This window comes from Ziziphus jujuba, chromosome 2 (genome assembly GCF_031755915.1).
Source record: "Ziziphus jujuba cultivar Dongzao chromosome 2, ASM3175591v1".
Lineage (NCBI taxonomy): Eukaryota > Viridiplantae > Streptophyta > Magnoliopsida > Rosales > Rhamnaceae > Ziziphus > Ziziphus jujuba.
The window spans coordinates 14089982-14112127 of NC_083380.1; the positions used below are offsets into that span (position 1 = coordinate 14089982).

A 22146-nucleotide genomic window follows, 5' to 3' on the forward strand; every position below is an offset into this window, starting at 1 on the left:
TATCTGTGAATTATTCCCGAATTATAGTAATGAAAATACGGCGAGGAGTTTGCAGCAAATAAATACTAAAAATAAATGAATAAAAAACAATGGTGAGGTAGTAAATGTGTGTCTTGAGTTACATCTGCTTTTTGTCTTTTTGTTTTTTGTTTTTTTGGTTGAAAATATTTGCATCTTTTTTTTGGAATATATTAATGCGTTAAAGTGTTGAAATTAGGTGTCATTTAAATTAAAAATTAAAAATTAAAATTTGGTTGGTCAAATGATAACTTTTAAAGCAATTATTGTTCAATAGATTATATAAATTATATTTGCAAAATTTTACTATTTATTATTATCGATAACAATCATTATCATATGTAATAAAATTTAATTTAAATATTTAATTTTGTTATTTTTATTTTAAAATTTTAAAAATAAACTATTTAATAGTAATGATTTAAATTTTTATTTGGCGTGTAAGTTCCATGCTGTTCATTTATCAATAATAATAAAGCGTGATGGCATCATTCAATAAAAGCCCAAATGACCAGAATGCCTGGCATGTTTCTACAAGGAATGTGGAGGATAAATTTTTACAAATATGGCTGCCGTAATTCTTATCTTCAGGACCCATCATTCATAATTTCATACTTACAAATTATGAACCATCATTCATAATTTCATACTTACCTACCTCTTAGAAAGAGTTCAAAGAGAGAAATGGCAGCAGAGGAAACCAAGGAGATGCAAGAAGCATATCCAATGAAAGGTGGGAATGGTCTCTACAGCTACACCAAGAACTCCAAACCCCAGGTGTGTTTATAGATATATATAATATATATATATATATATATTTAGATTCAAGTAAAGTTTATTTTATTTAAATAAAATATCATCATTGATGACTGCTGGAGGAAGCTCTTTGAGTTGTTGTAGTTGTATATCTCCTAGTCATATCAGATAGTATAATCATAAAATATTAATTAGCCATTTATGAAACCACAATGTATACTAACAATCTTCTGGTGGTTAAAATGCATTTTCAATTTTGCTTCTGCAGAGAGCAGCCACAGATGCTGCCAAAGAACTGATAAAGATGGCAATTGAAGAAAATTTTGATAAAGAAATCCTATTTTCTTCCAAAACTTTGAGCATAGCAGATTTGGGTTGCTCTGTTGGACCTAATACATTTTTTGCAGTGCAAAACATAATTGAAGCATTCGAGTCCAGGTACCAAAAACACCAAGAACTGAATTCTCGAATCCCTGAGTTTCAAGTTTTCTTTAGCGATCATACCTCAAATGATTTCAACCTGCTCTTCACTTCCCTTCCTCAGAACAAGCCATATTATGCAGCAGGTGTTCCGGGCTCTTTCTATGGTCGCTTGTTTCCCAAGGCATCTCTTCACTTTGTCTATACTTCTGTTGCCATTCATTTCCGTTCTGAAGTACCAAAAGAAGTGATGAACAAAAACTCCCCTGCTTGGAATAAAGGCCGGATTTATTACATATATTCTTCTGACGAAGTAGTTCGAGCTTATAAAGCTCAGTTTGATCGAGATATGGAGAAATTTCTGCAAGCCAGGGCAGAAGAGATTGTTTATGGAGGATTGCTGGTAATCGTTGTAGGTGGTATCTCCCATGGAACTCATCATTCTCAAGGTCATGGAGGTATGATCTTAGACCTTCTCGGAACTTGCCTTATGGACTTGGCAAAGAAGGTAAGGAAATATAAAATTTATCTGCATTAAGTTTAATATAGTCTCAGCTAGCATATACTAAACATGATCATGTTGATTGATTTGATAAAGTGATTTGGGTTAAATATTTTACTCTAGCCTCCTCTCTTTTAGATATATATATATATATATTTTTTTTTTTTTCGCTCTAATGCATATCAAGATTTTAGAGTATTCCTTTGACATTTTATTTTATTTTTTGGTCTTATCCTATTTGTTGGTTAAACTTTAGTCAACTTATGTATTATATTCAAAATGATACTTTCTCTTGTAAAAAGCCATTCACAAGGACCAATCATAATTTCTTTTTTTAATTCACATATGCACAAAAGTCAAATGCTCCAAATCTTGAGGAATTAATATTGGATTTTTTTGAATAAATTTCAGAATACAACTTAATTAACGATGCTAACGTGGTCTCTAAGGGGATAATCTAGTGGCTTTTCCTCAGATACTGAGCTTGAGTATAAATCTCCACACCCTGCTATATATATTTATAAAGGACTAATAACAAAGGTCTTGAATGAAAAAAAAAAAATTAATAAGATCATCTTGATAGGAAATTGACTGGATGTATATAAGATGCCTAACATCTTTGCTATACATGTGTAGGGAATTGTAAGTGAGGATAAAGTGGACAGCTTTAATATACCAATATATCACATGACTCCCCAAGAAGTGGAAGCAGCTGCTGAAAGAAATGGATGTTTTAGCGTTGAGAGAATTGAAGACATACATCATGTGGGATCAGATGAAAATAACTCTCTGTCTATAACTAATGCTCAAGAATTTGCATCTTATATAAGATCTGGCATGGAGGGGCAAATCAAGAAGCATTTTGGTGAAGAAATCTTAGATGTGCTGTTTGACACTTATAAGAAGAAAATTGAAGACAATCCCTCCATTTTCAAGTCAGGGAAAGCACTTGCTTTCTTTATCCTTCTTAAACGCAAAGCAATAAACTAGCTAGCTACCAATTCTTGTCACCTTAGCTTCTAATTTCTTTATGCTTCTCTATATTATGTTATGTTTCAGTTTGCTGTTTATCTGGTTCAAAAAATAAATGTGGCAGTTTTTATAGAGCTCAGAAAGCCAATTTTCCATGAACCCGGGACCACAAATATGAGTAGAATCTATGGGTTCCACATGTGGTTTCACTCATTTTTGTGAATAAGTACTATATGTTATTGGACAATGGAATTTGTAACACTCATAAAGTATATGTATTATTTTTATTTTACTTAATTATTTAAAAATGCAAAGAATATTTGGAGGGACTGTTTTAGATAAAAAAAACTATCCCTTTTAACTTTCCATCCTTTCTCTTCTTCATCCTGACCACACAACCAATTTATCTTCTTTCCTTCCACTTTTCTATCCATCCTTTTCTTTCATTTTACTTTTTCATCATACCAAACAAAGCCTTAACTTTAAAATTAAAATGACATGGCTTAATTTAACTGAAGGGATAAGGAATGGTCTGGATACAATTTAACATATAATAAATATTTATAATATATTGAATAAAAATAAATAAAAAAAATTATAAAATTATAACGTGATAGCTAACTAAGCTAAGCTTCAGGCTGATCCAATGGATAACTTATTGAGCCGGGTTTTGGGCCGAATCTACATAAAAAATCGATAGCCTGAGTCCAATCAAATAAGAATTGAGCGGGTTGGGGCTTAGACCATATCCAACTCAAGCTAGATTTGGATTTGGTATTTTTGGAGCCGATTTGATCAAGTTTTGGGCTCTCGGGCCTTCTTTTTACATCTCTCTCTCTCTCTCTCTCTCTCTCTCTATATATATATATATATATATATCTATTTAAAATCTATAGCACGAATTCTTTCTCGATTTCATTCTTACCACGTGAAGGCTCCCTTTCTTTCTCTCTGTAAAGGCTTTTAGTCATCTATATGGTGAAAGCTAATGGCGGATTACTAATAACAGGGTGATTTCACTAATTTTATGGCATGGGCCTTGGGTGAATCAGATAAAGAACATTTTGCCTGGTTGTATGTATGTATATAAAGTTGAGCTTTTCTATAGAGGCTTCTAGTTATGCGCTTCATTTGTCAGTAACCCTAAAAAACACACAAAAACAAATTTAGTCATTAATGGCAAAATGGTTAGTAATTGCCACTGAAGGTATGTATTTGTGACAACCATATTTTACAAAGGGTTTTCCGTAACCAATAAAACAACCTTTTCGCTGAAAGCAATCAATTTTGTAACTAATACATTTTTGTGATGAAGCTATAATGACTTTGCTTCAAATATGAAAACTCCGAATGCTACAAATATGTAAAAATTTTAGTAACTATAAAGGTTTTTGGTGATGGAATATGTTTGTAGCTAGTTTGTCACAGCACTGCATTACAAAAAGTATTTACTTACAAATTTTATGGCTTTGAGTGAAAAACTAATATTGTTTCTCACAAATTTTAATGACAAAATTTTCTTTCTATCACAAGTATAATTTTAGTGGCAATAGTTTGTCACTGTCGTTTGAATTTCTTGTATTGACATGATTTATCTTTCATTTCTCATTTGCATTTAATTTATTTTGCTATAATATTCTTATTTATCTTTCATCAGGTGAAAATCAACATTCAATATAAAAATAACATACCAATTAACCCATAAAGACAAATATGAAATTTTTTAATATTGAAAGTTGTTTTCATGTTGAATGAAAGATTAACAAGACTACTAAAGCAAAGATGGAGAAATACAAATTAAAAATATTAAAGAAATCTTTTTTCTATTTTCTCTTTTTTTTTTTTTTTTTTTTTTTGTTGGTTGTGATCAATTGACAAATGAAGCTCACAATAAGCTTTTAAAACTCATAATATGAAGTCTTCTATAGAAAAACTCTCTCTCTCTCTCTCTCTCTCTATATATATATATATATATAAAGATAACAGAATCCCCATTTTATGTTAAATATCTAATGATGTGACAAAGTTGTTATTTGCTCAACTAGGATTTTAGTATTAAATCATTAGTAAGGTGGTACCTTTAGCATTTAATATGTCTACACATTTCTACCTTGCATTGGCAATATTGTTCGCAATAGATTATTAATTTCTATATATATATATATATAAGTCAATTATATTAGAGTTGTCAAAATATTTATGGAAAGATATGACATAGTAATATTTAAGCTTGGTTTAGGGTTGCTATAGGTTATGAAATAATTAACAAAAGCTATGTTGAAATAAAAATCAACTTTGTAATGGGTGTCAACTGGTCATAATCTCAGCTGATAACTAGGTTGTCTGAATTCTTACAAGAAGAGATTGCTGAAACTGAGAAAGAGCAACCATTTTCGCTAATCTTGATTGTTCTTCTCAAAGAACTTTTGTTTTTGTAGATATCTCTCTCGAAAATACATTAGTATTTTTTCAACTTCAATTGGAAACCATTAGTATAAAACTCTATTAGAGCCAAAAATAGAACAAGTAAAACTGTAAAACTAGAAAGAGAAAAAGTTACTAAGTTTAGTTAGTTATTTTCTTAGCAGATTTGCTCGGTTTTTTGTCTTCTCAGAGAAAAAGTTTAGTTGGTCTAGAGAAAAAAGTTATTTTCTTCACATTGTGCATGCTTCTTCTTCCATCCATTGGCTTTCCAGGGTACCAAAAGAGGTAATGAACAAGAACTCTCCAGCTTGGAATGGAGGACGGATTCATTACACTAATTCCGGAGATGAAGTAATCCGGGCTTATAAAGCTCAATATGATGAGGACACGGATCGATTCCTGCAAGCCAGGGCTCATGAGGTTGTGCTTGGTGGGTTGATGTTACTCATCTTTTCTAGCATCCCCAAAGGAACTCTTCATTCTCAACCTTTAGGAAATATTTTTTTCAACCTTTTGGGTTCTTGCCTTATGGACGTGGCTAAGAAGGTACAAAATCATGGACTGCTTTAACTATAAACAGCTCCGTTTGATAGTTATTACGTAAATGATCTGACAGTATCCAAAAACAAAAGTTAAAGATTAAGAATTTCTATAACCCTTGATCTTATAAATGACGGCCGTTTTAACTATCCTAATCTCCAACTTTGGCAACTTTATAAAAGAAAAAAAAAATGCAATTCAATAATTGACAAAGCATCTTTTGTTCAAAAATATTGTTGCATAACATGTTTACTTTAATTCTCTTTGTGTAGGGAATTATTTGTGAGGAGAAAGTGGATTCCTTTAACATACCATACTATGTCCCAACTCCTGAAGAATTCCAAGCTGCTGTCGAACGAAATGGATGTTTTAGCATTGAGAGAAAAGAAAATGCTCGGGGAGTTTTTGTGAGTAAAAATCTTCCTAATGCACATATTTTTGCATCCCATCTGAGAGCTGGTATGGAGGGAAGACTCAAGCAGCATTTCGGAGGCGATATTATAGACGAGCTCTTTAACTTGTACCACAAGAAAGTAGAAGAAATGGTCCCCTTTATGCTAGAATCTGGGAAAAGAATGGACTTATTTGTTGTGCTTAAACGCAAAGCAGACATCTCTCCTTTGGTCCCATAGTCATTAGTGAAAAAGAGCCAAGAACATATTTTCAAATATGTACATGTAATTAAAAAAAAAAAAAAAAGGAAACATACATGGATTTTTAGCCTGATAAAGAGGTCATATACTATTTTTGTCAAACAACTTTCTCTCTCCCAACCAAATAGCAAGAAACTAGTTTTTCCTTTTATATATAGTTTAGTCTGGAGTTTGACCTCATAACCGATGAACAGTGCGTGCATGGTAAATCGGATTTCTATGTTTTATTTGTTTATTATTTTTTATTGGATGTGGTTATGTCACTAGATAGTCCCCATAGAAATGAATAGCATATCTATGTTTGAACCGTAAATGATCTTGTTACTCTTACGTGTTTTGCTTCGATGAAAAGCAATCAACAATACTCAGGCTTATGTTAATCTGTAATAGTAAACTTTTTATTAAGTCACTTGTTTTGAAAAATAATTCAATCAATGCTGCAGCTATATATGTGTGTGTGTGTGCGCGTGTATGTGTGCAAGTGTGTGTATGTTGGTGTTGGAACTTATTGATTGATATCATATATAGCCAAATTATATATACAAAGTAAATAGATTTAGTAAACTGGGATATATATAATTTTGAACATCAAGTAGTTACAAGCTCAGCTGATAACTTGCTGTTCTCTATTCTTATATAAATAGATTGCTAAATTCAGAAAGATCGCACGGCAGTCACTATGGAAAATCTTCCTAGTAGTTTTTGAAGTTCTCAAACAGTTTTTGGTTTTCTGGTGGGTTTTCTACATATGTTGGTTCCACAAATAGAAAAAATATATAGTTGTGAAACAAGAAAGTATCAAAAATAGTAAGATGAATGTACTAATTCCCTAAAAAATACAAACATGTCACTTTTCTGTTTTTGAAGAGAGTAGCTATAGATTCTGCCAAAGAACTTATGATCGAGGCAGTTGCAGAAAACCTTGACATAGGAAATCTTGCTTCTTCAACCACCTTTTACATGCAGCTGTGGCAAACATAATTGAAGCTGCGAAGTCGAAGTACCAAAGTGAAGGCTTTGCTTCCAAAATCCGTGAATTCCTAATGTTCTTTAATGACCATGCCTCTAATGATTTCAACTTGCTCTTCACATTTCTCCCCAGGACAAAGATTACTATTCTACAGGTTTACTGGTTTCTTTCAATTTTCGCATAATTCCGAGGCTTCTATTAACGTTGTTCATTCCTCTTCTGCTATCCATTGGCTTTCCAGGGTGCTAGAAGAGGTAATTGAACAAAAACTCTTCCACTTGGGACAAAAGACAGTTTCATTACTCTATCCTCGGAGATGATCGTAATTCTAGCTTACAATGCTCAATACCTGTTGTAATATTTAATAATATTTAATAGTCTCTGTAATGTAGGGACATGCCATCTCAAATCCAAAGTATTAAATTGCGGGAAACAAAAATTAAGTAAATAAATAATAAATAGATAATTGAATTAGACATAAAGAATAATAATAGAGAATTCTAATTATAATGGATTCTAATGCCTTAAAATATAGAACTTTAATATAAAGTAAAAACTTTTAATTGCAAAAATGAAAAAAAACACAAAATGGGATTGGTTGGGTGGAAGACTGGAAGGAAAGAAAGGGAGGGATGGAAAAATGCAGAGAGAGGGAGCAAATCGATTGTTTGATTAGAATGGAAAATAGGAAAGATGGAAAGGATAAGAGGTACCTTTTCATCCAAAACAATCCCTTCATAAGTGGAGGGATTAGTGGAAGTGTATACTTTGCCCATGAATTAAATAATTAAAATTATTTTTGTACTCTCCACTTACAATATCTTTGGATAAAGGTGAACTTAGTAGAAATCTAATTCTTTTGGGAAAGGAATGATTTTCTTTTGTTTAGATGTTTATTGTAAAGTGAAAAAGTATGGATTCAGAAAATTAGATTTCTACCAATGTAGAAATATATGTGGGAAAGTTTTTCCTACTTATATAGGTGTCATTTCCAATGAAAATAGTTTTAAATTTTTTTTTAAAATACATATTCACCCTTAATTTATTATACAATATTAAATTTAATTATTTATACATCTCAACTTTCCTATTACTCATCAAACAGAATAAGAAAAAAATTAATTCTCAGAAAACTAAATCCTGAAAAACTAAAATTCCGAAAATCAATTACTCCCTCAATTTTGACACTTCCCAAATAAAACCTTATTGAAACTATTATTATCTTTTATTTTTTTTCAATTTTATGGACCAAAGTCCAAACACTATATTGCGTGTTAACTTCCAGTGAGTTTTATTTATTTATTTATGGAATAGTACATGGAAGTTCTCTCTTCTTTTTCTTTTCTTTTTTTTTTCTCTAAATAATATTGCCAAAAAAGTTTTGCTAATGTCTTTTAGCAAGGTAACACATGAAAATTTGTATAGTAAAGCGGCCAATGTACTTGACCATTGATGATTCTCTTCTCTTAAGAAAAAGGCAAAGTCGAAAGGTTTGAAGTTCTTTGGGCATTTCAATCTATCAATGTAATCTGAATATGGCTTCCTATAAACAGGTCGACCAATACGTCTATATGCAAGACCATTAGCTTCCTGAATCATTTTCTCAATAGTGTCATGATCAATGCCCAGGCCATTGTTGATTTCCTAGATCTTAGTACAAGTGAAGATCAAATACAGGGTTGTTCCTCCAATGTTGGCTTTGATGTTCCACTTGGTGATGTTGGTACTGTTGATCATTGCTATATTTCCAATTATCAACATTATGTCCTGCAGCTTGAGTTAAGTTTCTTGCCTCAGGAGGCATATAGGGTGGATTGGGCCTATCAGTAGGAATAACGTGAGAAGCAGGCAGAGCAGAAGGCAAAACAGCTAGTATGTTATTTGATCAGATGCCTTGGTTCAGATAACTTTTGTAGCAGTAGTAGGTAAAATGGCAAGTACAATAGCAGGTATGATAGCAGCTGGTATTGAAACATGAGCAGCTGGATCAGCCAATTTGAGTGCATTTGCTGTAGTTTGATTAGCTTGGAATTGTGCTTGGAACATGTTCATCAACTCCAAGATGTATCCAATCAATGTCCTTTGGATCACCAAATCCATGTTTCGGTTGGAATTTGTTTAGGATTTAGTATGTCTGGCAAAAGATTCTTTTTGGGATTCAGATGGCAACTTGCATTGATGTTTCAGTTCTAGAAGTTTGAACTACTTCTTTGCTCTAGACCAACTTAATTGTCGGTGCTACTTTTAGATGGGTTAGAATTGCTAAAACTTTGATGTGTTCCTTGTGTCCATGATCTTGCCAGAAAGATTTGTATGGTCCAAGTAGACGTGCCAAAAAAATATGTTGCACTATTTAATTGTGTCAGTAATATATGGGAGTGCCACCTCAATCCAAAATATTAAATTGAGAAAAATAAAAATAAAATAAAATAAATAATAATTAGAAAATTGAATTAGAAAAAGAGAACCATAGAGAATTCCAATTATAATGGCTTCTAATGCCTTAAATAATAGACTTTAATATAAATTTAAAATTTTTAATGGTAAAAATAAAATAAACACAAAATGGACCTTGACTTTAAAATAAATGGATCAAAATGACAATGAAATAAATAAACCAGAACTTGGAACTTGAAGAACTAAGCTGAAGACTTGAAGAATTGATGACCAAAATGAAAGAATTACTGCAAAGATATTTTGTGGAGATTTTGAGGTATCCTCAAAATGAAGCTTGAACCTCCTTTATATAAGAACCAAAAGAAGCTTCCAAATAAGTAATAGGCTTGACAAGATAAATCACATCTTGATAAAAATTCCAAATTATTAATGAATTTATATTTATCTAAATTTTCACCTCTTTTCAACCAATAGAACTTCCAATAAATCCATATTTATCTAATTTCAAAAATATATTTTCTTCATGAATTACTTCTAGATAAATACCATCAAATATCCTCTCATATATATTAGAATAGTGAATTTATCCAAATATGTATATTATCTCATACAAACAATACCATAAGGACATCGAGCAATTCTCACAAGCCAGGCACATGAGGTTTGAAAGAATGAGGGCAAGGTTCATTAAAAGAAAACAAGATATGAAGTATTGAAATTGATTTGGAGTGAAGGTGTATCTCGGCTTTGATGTAATAAGCTGCTGGAAAAATTGTAACAAGGCCGGTTTTAATGTTCTCTTGGTTTCAAATGGAATCTAAGGTATATTTCTCCAAAATTCAATATATTCATTCATTGAAATGTAATACATATTTATAGCATACAAAATAGGTGTGAAAGCACACCATGACCGGTTTTAAGGACCAATATAAACAAGTCTTTCATGGTGAAGCAAAACCACATGTGTTAAGTAACTTTGCCATATGCATCAGGATTGGTTGACAAGTGTTGCTGCCTCATTAGTTGCTTCATGGTGAAATAGTCCTCATGCATGATGACAAATATCCTTTCATGCATTGGTTGAGAAAAAGTTCGAATGGTAAAGCTCCATGTCACCAAGTAGCTTCCATGTCACCATCCTTGTCAGCAAGGTGCTTTCCATGTCATCTATGTGCTTGGTTTTTCCTAAATCCTAATTTGGCTAGTATACTTTAAACAACATATTTTGGTGTCTTTGTGCACCAACTTATCTAGCCTAGATAACAAAATTTGCTATAATTAAAAATAGAAGCCAAATATGAAACAAACTAGGTTAATGATTTCGGCCAAGGCATTTAGGCTTTTACTTTGCCTTGGTTTCGGGTTTGCATGTTTCATGGCTAACACTTGCCATAATTCTCAAGCACTCCTCCTTGGAAATGTTAGGTATGATGTGAAGAAGACTCCTAAGCATTTGAAGTCTTTCTTTTGGTAATGGTTTTGTAAGAATGTCGGCCAGCTGGTCTTGTGTTGAACAATGCATCAAACTGATTTCTTTGTTTCTTTCAGCCTCACGGATGCTATGGTTCTTCACAGGGATGTGCTTGGTTCTCCTGTGTTGTATTGGATTTTTGGTAATGGCTATGGCTGAAGTATTGTCACAATACATGGTGGTTGCATTTGTTGCTTGCAACCTAAGTCATCAAGCAATTTCCTTAGCCAAATTGCTTGGTTTGATGCAACGGCTGCTAAGATGCATTCAGCTTCTGCTATTGATTGTGCCGTGGTTCCTTGCTTGTGTGAGCTCCATAAAAATAGACCTGAATCAAACATAAACAAGTATCCAGAGGTGTTCTTCCTGTCTTCCAAGCTACCTGCCCAATCACTATCACAATAGCCAACCAACTCACACATGTTGCCATGCTTGGATAGAATTCCAAGGTTGGCCGTGCCCTTTACATACCGTAGAATTCTTTTTGCAGCTTGGTAATGATTTTGTGATGGTACACTCATGTACCTTGATAGCACACTTACAGTATACATAATGTCAGGTCTTAAAGCACACAAATAAAGCAAGCTTCTAATTAAGCTTTTATAAACCGAAGCATTCACTTTCTCACTTCCATCCTCACGTTCAAACTTGGCATTTTGTATCATTGGTGTATCAACAGTCTTTGCATTTTCTAGTTGGAACTTATCAAGCAAATTCAAAGCATATTGTTCTTGAGATAAAATTATACCTTTACTTGTTTGCTTTATCTCCAATCCTAGAAAGTAATTCATCAAACCAAGATCAGACATCTTGAAGGTTTCTTTCACTTTGTCTTTGAATTCTTGAATGCCTTTGATATTGCAACCTATTATGAGCAAATCATCTACATAAAGGGAGATTACCATTGCATCTTCATGTGTGTTAGCTTTGATGTAGAGTGTTGGCTCATTATCACTTCTAGAAAAGCCTTCATGAGTGAAGTAGTCATCAGTTCTTGCATACCAAGCTCTTGGAGCTTTTTTGAGCCCGTACAAAGCTTTATGAATCTTGTACACTTTCTCCTCCTCTCCTTCTATGATAAATCCTTCAAGTTGCTTAACATATACCTCTTCATCTAATATACCATTTAGAAAAGCTGATTTTACATCCAAATGGTATATTTTCCAAGATTTATTGGCTGTATATGCAAGTAGAAGCTGAATGGTTTCATGTCTTGCCATCGGTGCAAAAGTCTCTATATAGTCTACACCATATTGTTGAATGTAGACTTTGACAACCAGCCTTACATTGTGTTTGTTCAAGGTGCCATTAGGGTTTAGTTTGGTTCTAAAGATCCATTTGACACCTATCACATGTCCTTTCTTTGGTCTCGGCACCAAACTCCAAGTTTTGTTCTTGTCAATCATGTGAAGCTCCTCCTTCATTGCAACTTGCCATTCTTTGCATTGTGAAGCATCACTATATGTTGTAGAATTAGGTGTTGCCATCCTTACACTTGCATAAAGTTCTTCAATTCATTTTGTGCCTCTCTTGCCCACATAATCTTCATTGGCTGGGTCATCATCATCTTCATCATTATTTTCAACATCAAAATTTCTTTGATTGGTGGAAGGAGTTCTTATATGAATATAAGTGTTATCTTCCACTTTATGCTCCTTCCAATTCCAATATGAGTTCTCATCTATAATAACATTTCTAGAGACAACAACCTGCATCTTAGATACACCAAAGATTCTATAGCCTTTTGAAACCGAGCTATAGCCTACAAGAACACCAATACTTGCTTTCTTATCAAGTTTGGTTCTTTTGGAGTCATGGACATGCATGTAACAAATACTTCCAAAGACTTCTAAGTGAGCAATTGAAGGTTTAAAGTCATACCATAATTCATTTGGTGTTTTGGATTCAATTACCTTACTTGGAAGTCGGTTTAGGAAGTATACACTTGTATTAGCTGCTTCGGCCCAAAATTTCTTTGGCAATCACTTCTCAAATAGCAAGCATCTTGACATCTCCATGATTGTTCCATTCTTCCTTTCACTCATTCTATTTTTTTGTGGTGTGTATGGAGTGGTAAGTTGATGTATGATACCATTTGTCTTGCAAATATCTTGGAAAGTTTTGGATATGTACTCTCCACCATTGTCGGTTCTAATTACCTTGATGGTTGTTTGTGCTTGATTTTCAATAAGTTTTTTGAACTCTTCAAATGTGATTGCTGCTTCTGACTTTTGTTTGAGGAAGTAGATCCAACACTTCCTTGAATAATCATTAATAAAGATGATAAAATACCTCCTCCCAGCATGTGTTGCTTCATTCATAGGTCCACATAAATCCGAATGCACCAATTGTAATTTTTCCTTTGCCTTGCCATATGTAGTCAAATGAAATGGTTGTCTTTTGATTTTTCCAAGTTGACATATTTGGAAAACATCATCATCTCCATGGATTTGTCGTAAGTCCTCAACAATTTGTTGAGTATGCATCTGCTTCATGGTGGTATAGTTGTAGTGTCCGAACCTTCTATGCCATAGCTTTGATTCTTCATGAATTTTGGTATTCATAGCCATTTGATTTTGTTGATTAAAATCAATTACAAGGCTATTGTCTTTCATATGGACAAGTAATACAATTTCTTCATCCTTAGATATTTCACAACATTTATCTAAGAACTTCAAAGTATATCCTTTTTTCATAAGTTGAGGTACCCTAAGTAAATTTTTGGACAGATTTGATACAAATAAAACATTGGTAATTTGAATTGTACCTTTTGGTGTTTTAATGACCAAATCTCCTTTTCCTTGTGCCTCCATGATTTGTCCATTTGCTGCCCCGATTTTTGTTGTAATTCTAGGGTTAGACTTGACAAACAAATCACGGTTGTTGAACATGTGATTTGTGCACCCGCTGTCCAAGATCCATGAGTCTTTGATTGAGCTTGCAAGGTTGCAAGTTGCTGTGAAGGTATGTGCGTGCTCACCACTTGCCTCTTTGAGTTCATGAGTATGTCTAGCTTCTTGCCTTTGGTTCTTTTGCCTGCAAACTCTTTCCGTGTGATCGAATTGCTTGCAAATTTTGCATTGGGCATTTGGTCTCCACCAGCATATCTTAGCCGTGTGTCCTTGCTTTTTGCAAATTATGCAAGGACCATATGTCATCTTGTTCTCTCTTCGGTTTGTTGTCTCCTTGCCCCTAGTTTGCCTTTGGAAAGGCCTTCATTGCTGGATTGATTTACCTTTGTTATTTGCTGCAAGGGCTGCTTCACCCGCGCTTGATTCACCTTGTAGCTGAAGACTCCTCCTTTGTTCCGTGGCTTGCAAGGCATTGATCAATTCAGCAATTGTGAGTTGTGTAAGGTCTTTTGTCTCCTCCAAAGTTGAGATCTTTGCTTCATACTTCTCTGGAAGGCATATAAAGATCTTTTCAACAATCCTTTAATCTGGAAAAAACTCACCATACAACCGGATTTGGTTGACAATCTTCATAAGTTTGTTGGAAAACTCCTTCACGTTTTCATGTTCCAACATCTTCAAATTTTTGAATTTCTCTTCTAAGGTTGAGCAGCTGCATCTGTCTTGATCTTGTACTTCCTTGGAACTCCTCATGAAGCTTTTCCCATGCTTGTAGAGGAATTTTACAAGTCATAATTCTAGTGAAGATGTCATCGGTCACAGCAGCTTGTATTGCTGTGAGAGTTTTGTAAGGTCTTGCATTTTCTTCACTATGAAGTTTGATTTGATTCAAAGTAGCACTTGCTCTCAATAGTTCTACCTCATATCAACTTCAATAAGCTCTCAAAGGTCATAAGCTTGAAGATAAGATCTCATTTTGATTGCCCAAATAGGATAGTTGTGGTCATCAAACATGGGAGGTGAAGGTGCTGAAAAATGTAAGGAAGCCATTTAAACCGGTTGGTGTTTTGTGAGTTTTGAATCGGTTTTTGTTGAGAGATTGATGAAAGAAGGCTCTGATACCAATTTGAAAGAATGAGGGCAAGGTAAATCAAAATAAAACAAGTTACGAAGGATTGAAATTGCTTTGGAGTGAAGGTGTATCTTGGCTTTGATATAATAAGCTGCTGGAAAAATTATAACAAGGCCGGTTTTAGTGTTCTCTTGGTTTCAAATGGAAACTAAGGTATATTTCTCCAAAATTCAATATATTCATTCATTGAAATGTAATACATATTTATAGCATACAAAATAGGTGTGAAAGCACACCATGACCGGTTTTAAGGACCAATACAAACAAGTCCTTCATGGTGAAGCAAAACTACATGTGTAAAGTAACTTTGCCACATGCATCATGGTTGGTTGACAAGTGTTGCTACCTCATTAGTTGCTTCATGGTGAAATAGTCCTCATGCATGATGACACATGTCCTTTCATGCATTGGTTGAGAGAAAGGCCGAATGGTAAAGTTCCATGTCACCAAGTAGCTTCCATGTCACCATCCTTGTCACCAAGGTGCTTTCCATGTCATCTAGGTGCTTGGTTTTTCCTAAACCCTAATTTGGCTAGTATACTTTAAATGACATATTTTGGTGTCTTTGTGAACCAAGTTATCTAGCCTAGATTACACAATTTGCTAGAATTAAAAATAGAAGCCAAATATGAAACAAACTAGGTTAATGATTTCGGCCAAGGCATTTAAGCTTTTACCTTGCCTTAGTCTCGAGGTTTGCATGTTTCATGGCTACCACTTGCCATTATTCTCTAACAAGGTTGTTGTGGTGGCTTGATGGTACTCATTTTTCCTAGCACCTCAATGGAACTTCTCATTCTCAATCTATTGAAAATTGATGATTTAACCTTGTAGGATCCTGCTTTATGGACATTACTAAGAAGGTATAGTATCATAAATTGCTTTGTGTTTAATACTGTGATACAAAAAGTGAAAGATAAAAGATTTTTAATAATTATTTGTACTATAAATGCAAACCATTTTAGCTATCTCAAGTACTCCAAAGCAATTCAATAATTGATAGTGCATCTTTAGTCTGAACTAACTATTGTTGCATAATATATCTGTTTTGCATGCGTATGTATGTGTGCATGTGTGCAGGGGCCTATTTGTGAGGAGAAAGTTGATTCCTTTTAGCATAGCAGTGTATTTCCCCTGTTCTAAAGAATTTAAAGCTGTTGTTGAACAAAATGGATACTTTAGCATAGAAAGAAAAGAATTTGAACAAGGAGTGTTGGTAAATAAATTTCTTTCCAATGCCCATCAAGCTGCATCTCACATGAGAGCTGCTATGGAGGGACTAATTAGGCAACAATTCAGAGACGATATCATAGATGAGCTCTTTTACTTGTACTACAAGACACTAGAAGAAATACCACCATACATTTGAATCTGGGGAAAGAATGGACTTATTTGTTTTTCTTAAATGCAAAGCAATCACCTCTCCTTTAGTCTCATAAATGATGTATGTGGTAAGAAGACAAAGTGTAATGAGAAAGTCCAAACTTTATGGCCAAAAATTAATAATAAAAAATCAATGCTATTATGTTATGGCTAATAATGTAACACCGTTCCTCCATTAACGGATCTATTACTTCGCTGATATTGTCATTAATTTAGCCACTGCAATCATTCATTCTTTGACTACTTTTATCTAAGTATCATATTATCCCCAATTAGTCACCATACTATGTGTGAGATTTTTTATTTTATTTTATTTAAAGCTTCCTAGGAGGTCATCCATCTTTGGACTACTCTCGCTTGGTCATCCATCTTTGGACTACTCTCGCTTGAACATACTTAACTTCAGTATTCTTTAAAATCCTGAAACTAACTACTTTGTAAAGGCTTCAACGTTGATCTACATTCAGACGATGTGGGATTGGACACCAGGTAGAATGCCAATGCCCCATACTTGCCCACATTGGTCGTCATAATCCACCCCCTTGGAATTCAGCATCCTCGCTAACTCACTTTCAACTGGGTATGAGCTCTGATACCATTTGTAATACCTTGCCTCCAATAGTAACCTATCAATCTCTATCGATAGTATTCCCAATTTAGCTACCGCACTCAGTGTGAGTTTTTTTTTTCTTTTTTTCTTTTTTTTTTTTTTGGTTTAGAGTTTCCTAGAAGATTACCCATCTTTGGATTACTCTCACTTGAGCATGCTTAATTTCAGGGTTTGAAACCATTTTTAAAAGGCTTTGACATTATGAGAGTGACTATCATTAAATTAGAATCATCTCTTAATCTACACATGAATGATGTGGAATTGGACATCAGGTATACTGTCAATGCCCCATATGCATCCATACTGGTTGTCACAAATAACTATAGGTTAAAACTAAATATTATTTGTTGTGTAAAGTGTTCTTGCCACCATTAACACAATATGAGGCCAAACGTAATTTAGCTATGACATTTCTTAACATTAAAAAGTCATTAACTTGAAATTATTGCAATATGATCATTAAAGAAGACTTGGAACTCAGAATAATTGAGTCCTTGGGTGTTCAAACTTGTGTTTCGCATCCATAAAATCATTTATATATGTTTTGCAGGATTGTCACCTAAATCAGTCAATTGAAAAGTGTTGTTAGTTTCTTCTTGGTCAAACAATCTAAAAGTGTTTAATTAAAGAAGGAAAGTTGTTGAGTTCAAGTTTCTCAAATAATTTTCTTATTGATCAATAGCTCTTTACTTAGCAGCCTCTATACATTTTCCCTGCAAAATACATCATATGGCTAACAATTGATTAATTTTCTTATATCTCAAAGAATAATTGAACCATACAAAAATGGGAAAGTAAATTATTTTCAAATTAGCAAAACGAAACAGGAAACAACTGTGATTTCAATATTAAACACAAAGAAGTGGCTATAAATGATTTCACGCCACTAAAAAAAGGGTAAATTATAGAAAATGTTTCTACATTGTTTGACATTTACAAATAACCTCCTTAAACTATCAAAATAACAAACAAACCCATTAACTATTATTATGTATAACATATTGCTCCCTTACATATTAAAAGTTATTTTAACTTGATAAAATTACCCTTTTGGCATACCAATTAATTATTATACTATTTTCCAAATGATTTAATCCAAACTTTTTTTTTATTATTCTAAATATTAAAATAATATTCTTAAAAAATTTTAACAAAGTATTAATTTTTATCTAAATGAATTTATTCATCTTAAGCATTTATGCAATTTTAAATGTTAACATTTTTATATTTTTTTTATAAGGGTAATTTTATGTTGTCGTATACATAATTTTTGTTTAGCTTATAAGTTTTTAATCGTTTGAGAGAGTTTTTTTTTCTTTTCTTTTCTTTTTTTTTTTTTGGGTAAATGTCAAATAATATATAGAGATTTCTGTATATATATATTTGAAGTATGAACATTAATTTAGAGAGAGCACAGCCAAAAGGTAGAATTTCTTGTAGATTTGTTTGTTTGATTTATTTTAACATATCTTTATGGAAGCAGCTTAATAATAAAAATTATTATTTTTTCTAATAATGATTCGAATTTAAATCTTATCCCTAATATCTAAATAATAAAAAAAAGGACACTCGAGACTCAAACAAACATAAAGAAAGATAAAAAATTTTCACCCAAGAAAGAGACAAGAGTCCTAGAAATCGCGAGTGTTAGGCCTTCTGAATCATTCAATGTTGGAGGCTATCTGTGAATTATTCCCGAATTATAGTAATGAAAATACGGCGAGGAGTTTGCAGCAAATAAATACTAAAAATAAATGAATAAAAAAAATGGTGAGGTAGTAAATGTGTGTCTTGAGTTACATCTGCTTTTTGTCTTTTTGTTTTTTGTTTTTTTTTTGTTGAAAATATTTGCATTTTTTTTTTTGGAATATATTAATGCGTTAAAGTGTTGAAATTAGGTGTCATTTCAATTAAAAATTAAAAATTAAAAATTGGTTGGTCAAATGATAACTTTTAAAGCAATTATTGTTCAATAGATTATACAAATTATATTTGCAAAATTTTACTATTTATTATTATCGATAACAATCATTATCATATGTAATAAAATTTAATTTAAATATTTAATTTTGTTATTTTTATTTTAAAATTTTAAAAATAAACTATTTAATAGTAATGATTTTAATTTTTATTTGCCATGTAAGTTCTATGCTGTTCATTTATCAATAGCAATAAATAATATTTTTTTATTTATAATATAATAAACTTTTAATAAAGTGAAATTAACTTATAATTGAAAGATTATAAATTTGAAATACTGAAGTGGGAGGAATTTATTATGAATGATAAAAAAAAAATTGTATGTTTATATATGAAATATATATATATATATATATATTTTTTTTTTTCCTAAGAGACTCAGAAGCCCACTGACACAAGAAGACATGACGCCAAACAAAGCGTGATGGCATCATTCAATAAAAGCCCAAATGACCAGAATGCCTGGCATGTTTCTACAAGGAATGTGGAGGATAAATTTTTACAAATATGGCTGCCGTAATTCTTATCTTTAGGACCCATGATTCTTATCCATCAGCTATAATTTTCTTTATTTTTACATTTTATTATGAGCTAACAATTATTTAGTTCAGTAATCGTTTAATTTTTAAATTATATTAATATATTAATTAATTAAATAATGTTATATTTTTGATAAATATATTGATACATCATATGATATTTTATAGAAGGCTAATGATTGCAAGAGCATAACTCTCAACGGCGCTACATTTATTCCCAAAAACAAATATCCTCTGTGATTGTTTTTATATCCTGTACACTACCAACATATATAAGTTGGACATAAAAGAATATTTTAGCACTGGCAGAATGTGGACGTTCCACCATGTCCCCTCTAGGCTCTAGCTTGACTTGGGCAATAATGACTAGTGGAGCAAAATTTTAATTAATTAATTTTGTTTTATTTTTGGTTGATATAGTCAAACTATTTATTGGTGAATTATAGTCAAACTATTGATAAGTAATGAAACTTCCCTACGTAGAATTTTAGTAATTCAATATTTCTTTATTTAGATGTATACTGGACGACCTGTATTGATAGCATTTTATTGTTATTATATAATTATTATTATTGACAATACTGTCCGAGTCACAGATTGCAAATCTCAGCATAGTATTGCATTAACTTAAGTAATGTTCTAACAAAAACAAATTAAAGAAAAAAAAATTATAATATTTTTTCTTTAATATAATTGAGAGTGTTTAATAATAATAAAATATATATATATATATATATATATATATAATTTGTAATATTAGTTATTACGGTTTCATTAAATTTTTCATGGGACAAAGTAAAAAAAAATGATGAAGTCCATTAACTTATTTTAAAATTAACATAATTAGTTAATTAATCAGTTTATATAAATGAAATTATTCAATAGATCAATTTTGGAGTATTAATTTTAAAGTATAATTACAAAAATCAAGATTAAAAAAATTGGAAAAAAAAATGCTGGGCCAGAGGCCCATAGCCAACCAATTACTACCGATGTCAAATTGTTGAGAGTACGTTTGGTACCTAGAATTATATTAACTTGTGTTTTTAACCTGTGTTGATAAATCTGTATTTTATTGATTTATATTATATTATAGTTAAATAACATTTAAAGGGATGTATTTAATTTAAAATTTGATGGATTTAAAATGAATTATATAAATTTTAAAAGATTTGATGGATTGTTATGCAATTTTACAGATTTCATAAAAATTTTATAAAAATTCAACGAAATCTTTGGATTTAAAACTAGATTTCATATTGATAATTTTTTTTTACAATTTTACTGTTAAAATCCTTTCAAATCCATTAAAATCTATTATTTTTTAAAGTTTTTTAAAATTAATGATTTTTTAAATATAATCACATTTCAAAAGAATTCTATAAAGTTCTAATTGAATACATCTAGATTTTAATGAACTTTTATAAAATCCATCAAAATCTGAATTGAATATCATTAAATTTGTAAGAACTCTTTTAAAATCTTAATTGAATACCTTTAAACTTTTAAAAACTTTTAAAATTTTTCAAATTTTAAATTGAATACACTTTCTTTAGTGTATAATTGTACAATAAACATGTATTATATATATATATATATATATGAATAAGTAAATAAAATCGAAACGAAGGAGTGACGCGGACTGAACCCCAAAACCCAGAGGCGTGGGTTTATTATGGAGAAGATAAATAGCCGGCCCAACATTTTTTTTAACGGATTTGGATTTCTTGAATCTTTTTTGCCATTTTTGACTTTTTAATATAATTCTCCTTCTTAGCCGGCACATGCCCTTAAAAGGTCTTGTGCCAGCACTGTAGTAGGATCCACACAATAAAATATATCATAAACTCAACTCATGCTGATGCCATGGGGTACATAATTTACTAAACTATTAATTAAATCTTATCCTTTACCCCAATTTAATTAGTATGTGTCCCAAAAAAAAAAAAAATTAGAAGTTTCATCATTAATTTGGCTTTTTTATAGATTATTAATTAAATTAATGCAATGCAATTGTTAATGTTGTTACTACGTATGCTGAGATTGATACGTGCAATATGTGACTCCAAGAATATTGTTAATAATAATAATAGAAAGGGAGACTAATTGTTTTGTTTTATGAAAGGAACGAAAAGTACACCATTAAAATATTAAATCTAAAGAAAAATTTCAAAAATAATTCTAATGAAATACATAACTTGAATATTTCTGCCACTTTATTTTTAAACCAGTTAATTGATTTTCTATTATTTTTATTCTGGTTGGAGCAGACTAGCTAGAAAATATGTTTAAGAAATGATAATGTCCTATTCACCCAAAACGAGAAAACAAATCCTTGAGTTGGATGGAAAAAAACAAAAAATGATTCCCCATTTTGGCTGTCTCTGCGTATACATTGACCAAATTACTTAAATATCTAATTAGGTCGCTTTTAGATGACTTTTCAAATTTCAAGATCCTTGAGCAAATATTGATTATAAGTAGTGACTTTGTGAACCATCATTCATAATTTCATACTTACCTATCA

The 22146-nt window shown here is 31.7% G+C and overlaps 2 protein-coding genes across 2 annotated transcripts; both read left to right on the forward strand.

The window, feature by feature from the left end:
• Nucleotides 1-662: 662 nt before the first annotated feature.
• Nucleotides 663-2965, forward strand: LOC107418707 (loganic acid O-methyltransferase-like). Its single transcript, XM_048474090.2, has 3 exons — nt 663-795; nt 1043-1702; nt 2333-2965. Exons 1-3 carry the CDS (start codon nt 703-705, stop codon nt 2684-2686), a joined length of 1107 nt encoding a protein of 368 aa, XP_048330047.1. The 5' UTR covers nt 663-702; the 3' UTR covers nt 2687-2965.
• A 2415-nt stretch (nt 2966-5380) lies between these two features.
• LOC132800729 (loganic acid O-methyltransferase-like) lies at nt 5381-6264 on the forward strand. The gene is made up of 2 exons (XM_060814980.1): nt 5381-5638; nt 5905-6264. The coding sequence occupies exons 1-2, from the start codon at nt 5381-5383 to the stop codon at nt 6262-6264; spliced, it is 618 nt and encodes a 205-aa protein (XP_060670963.1).
• The last annotated feature ends 15882 nt before the right edge of the window (nt 6265-22146 follow it).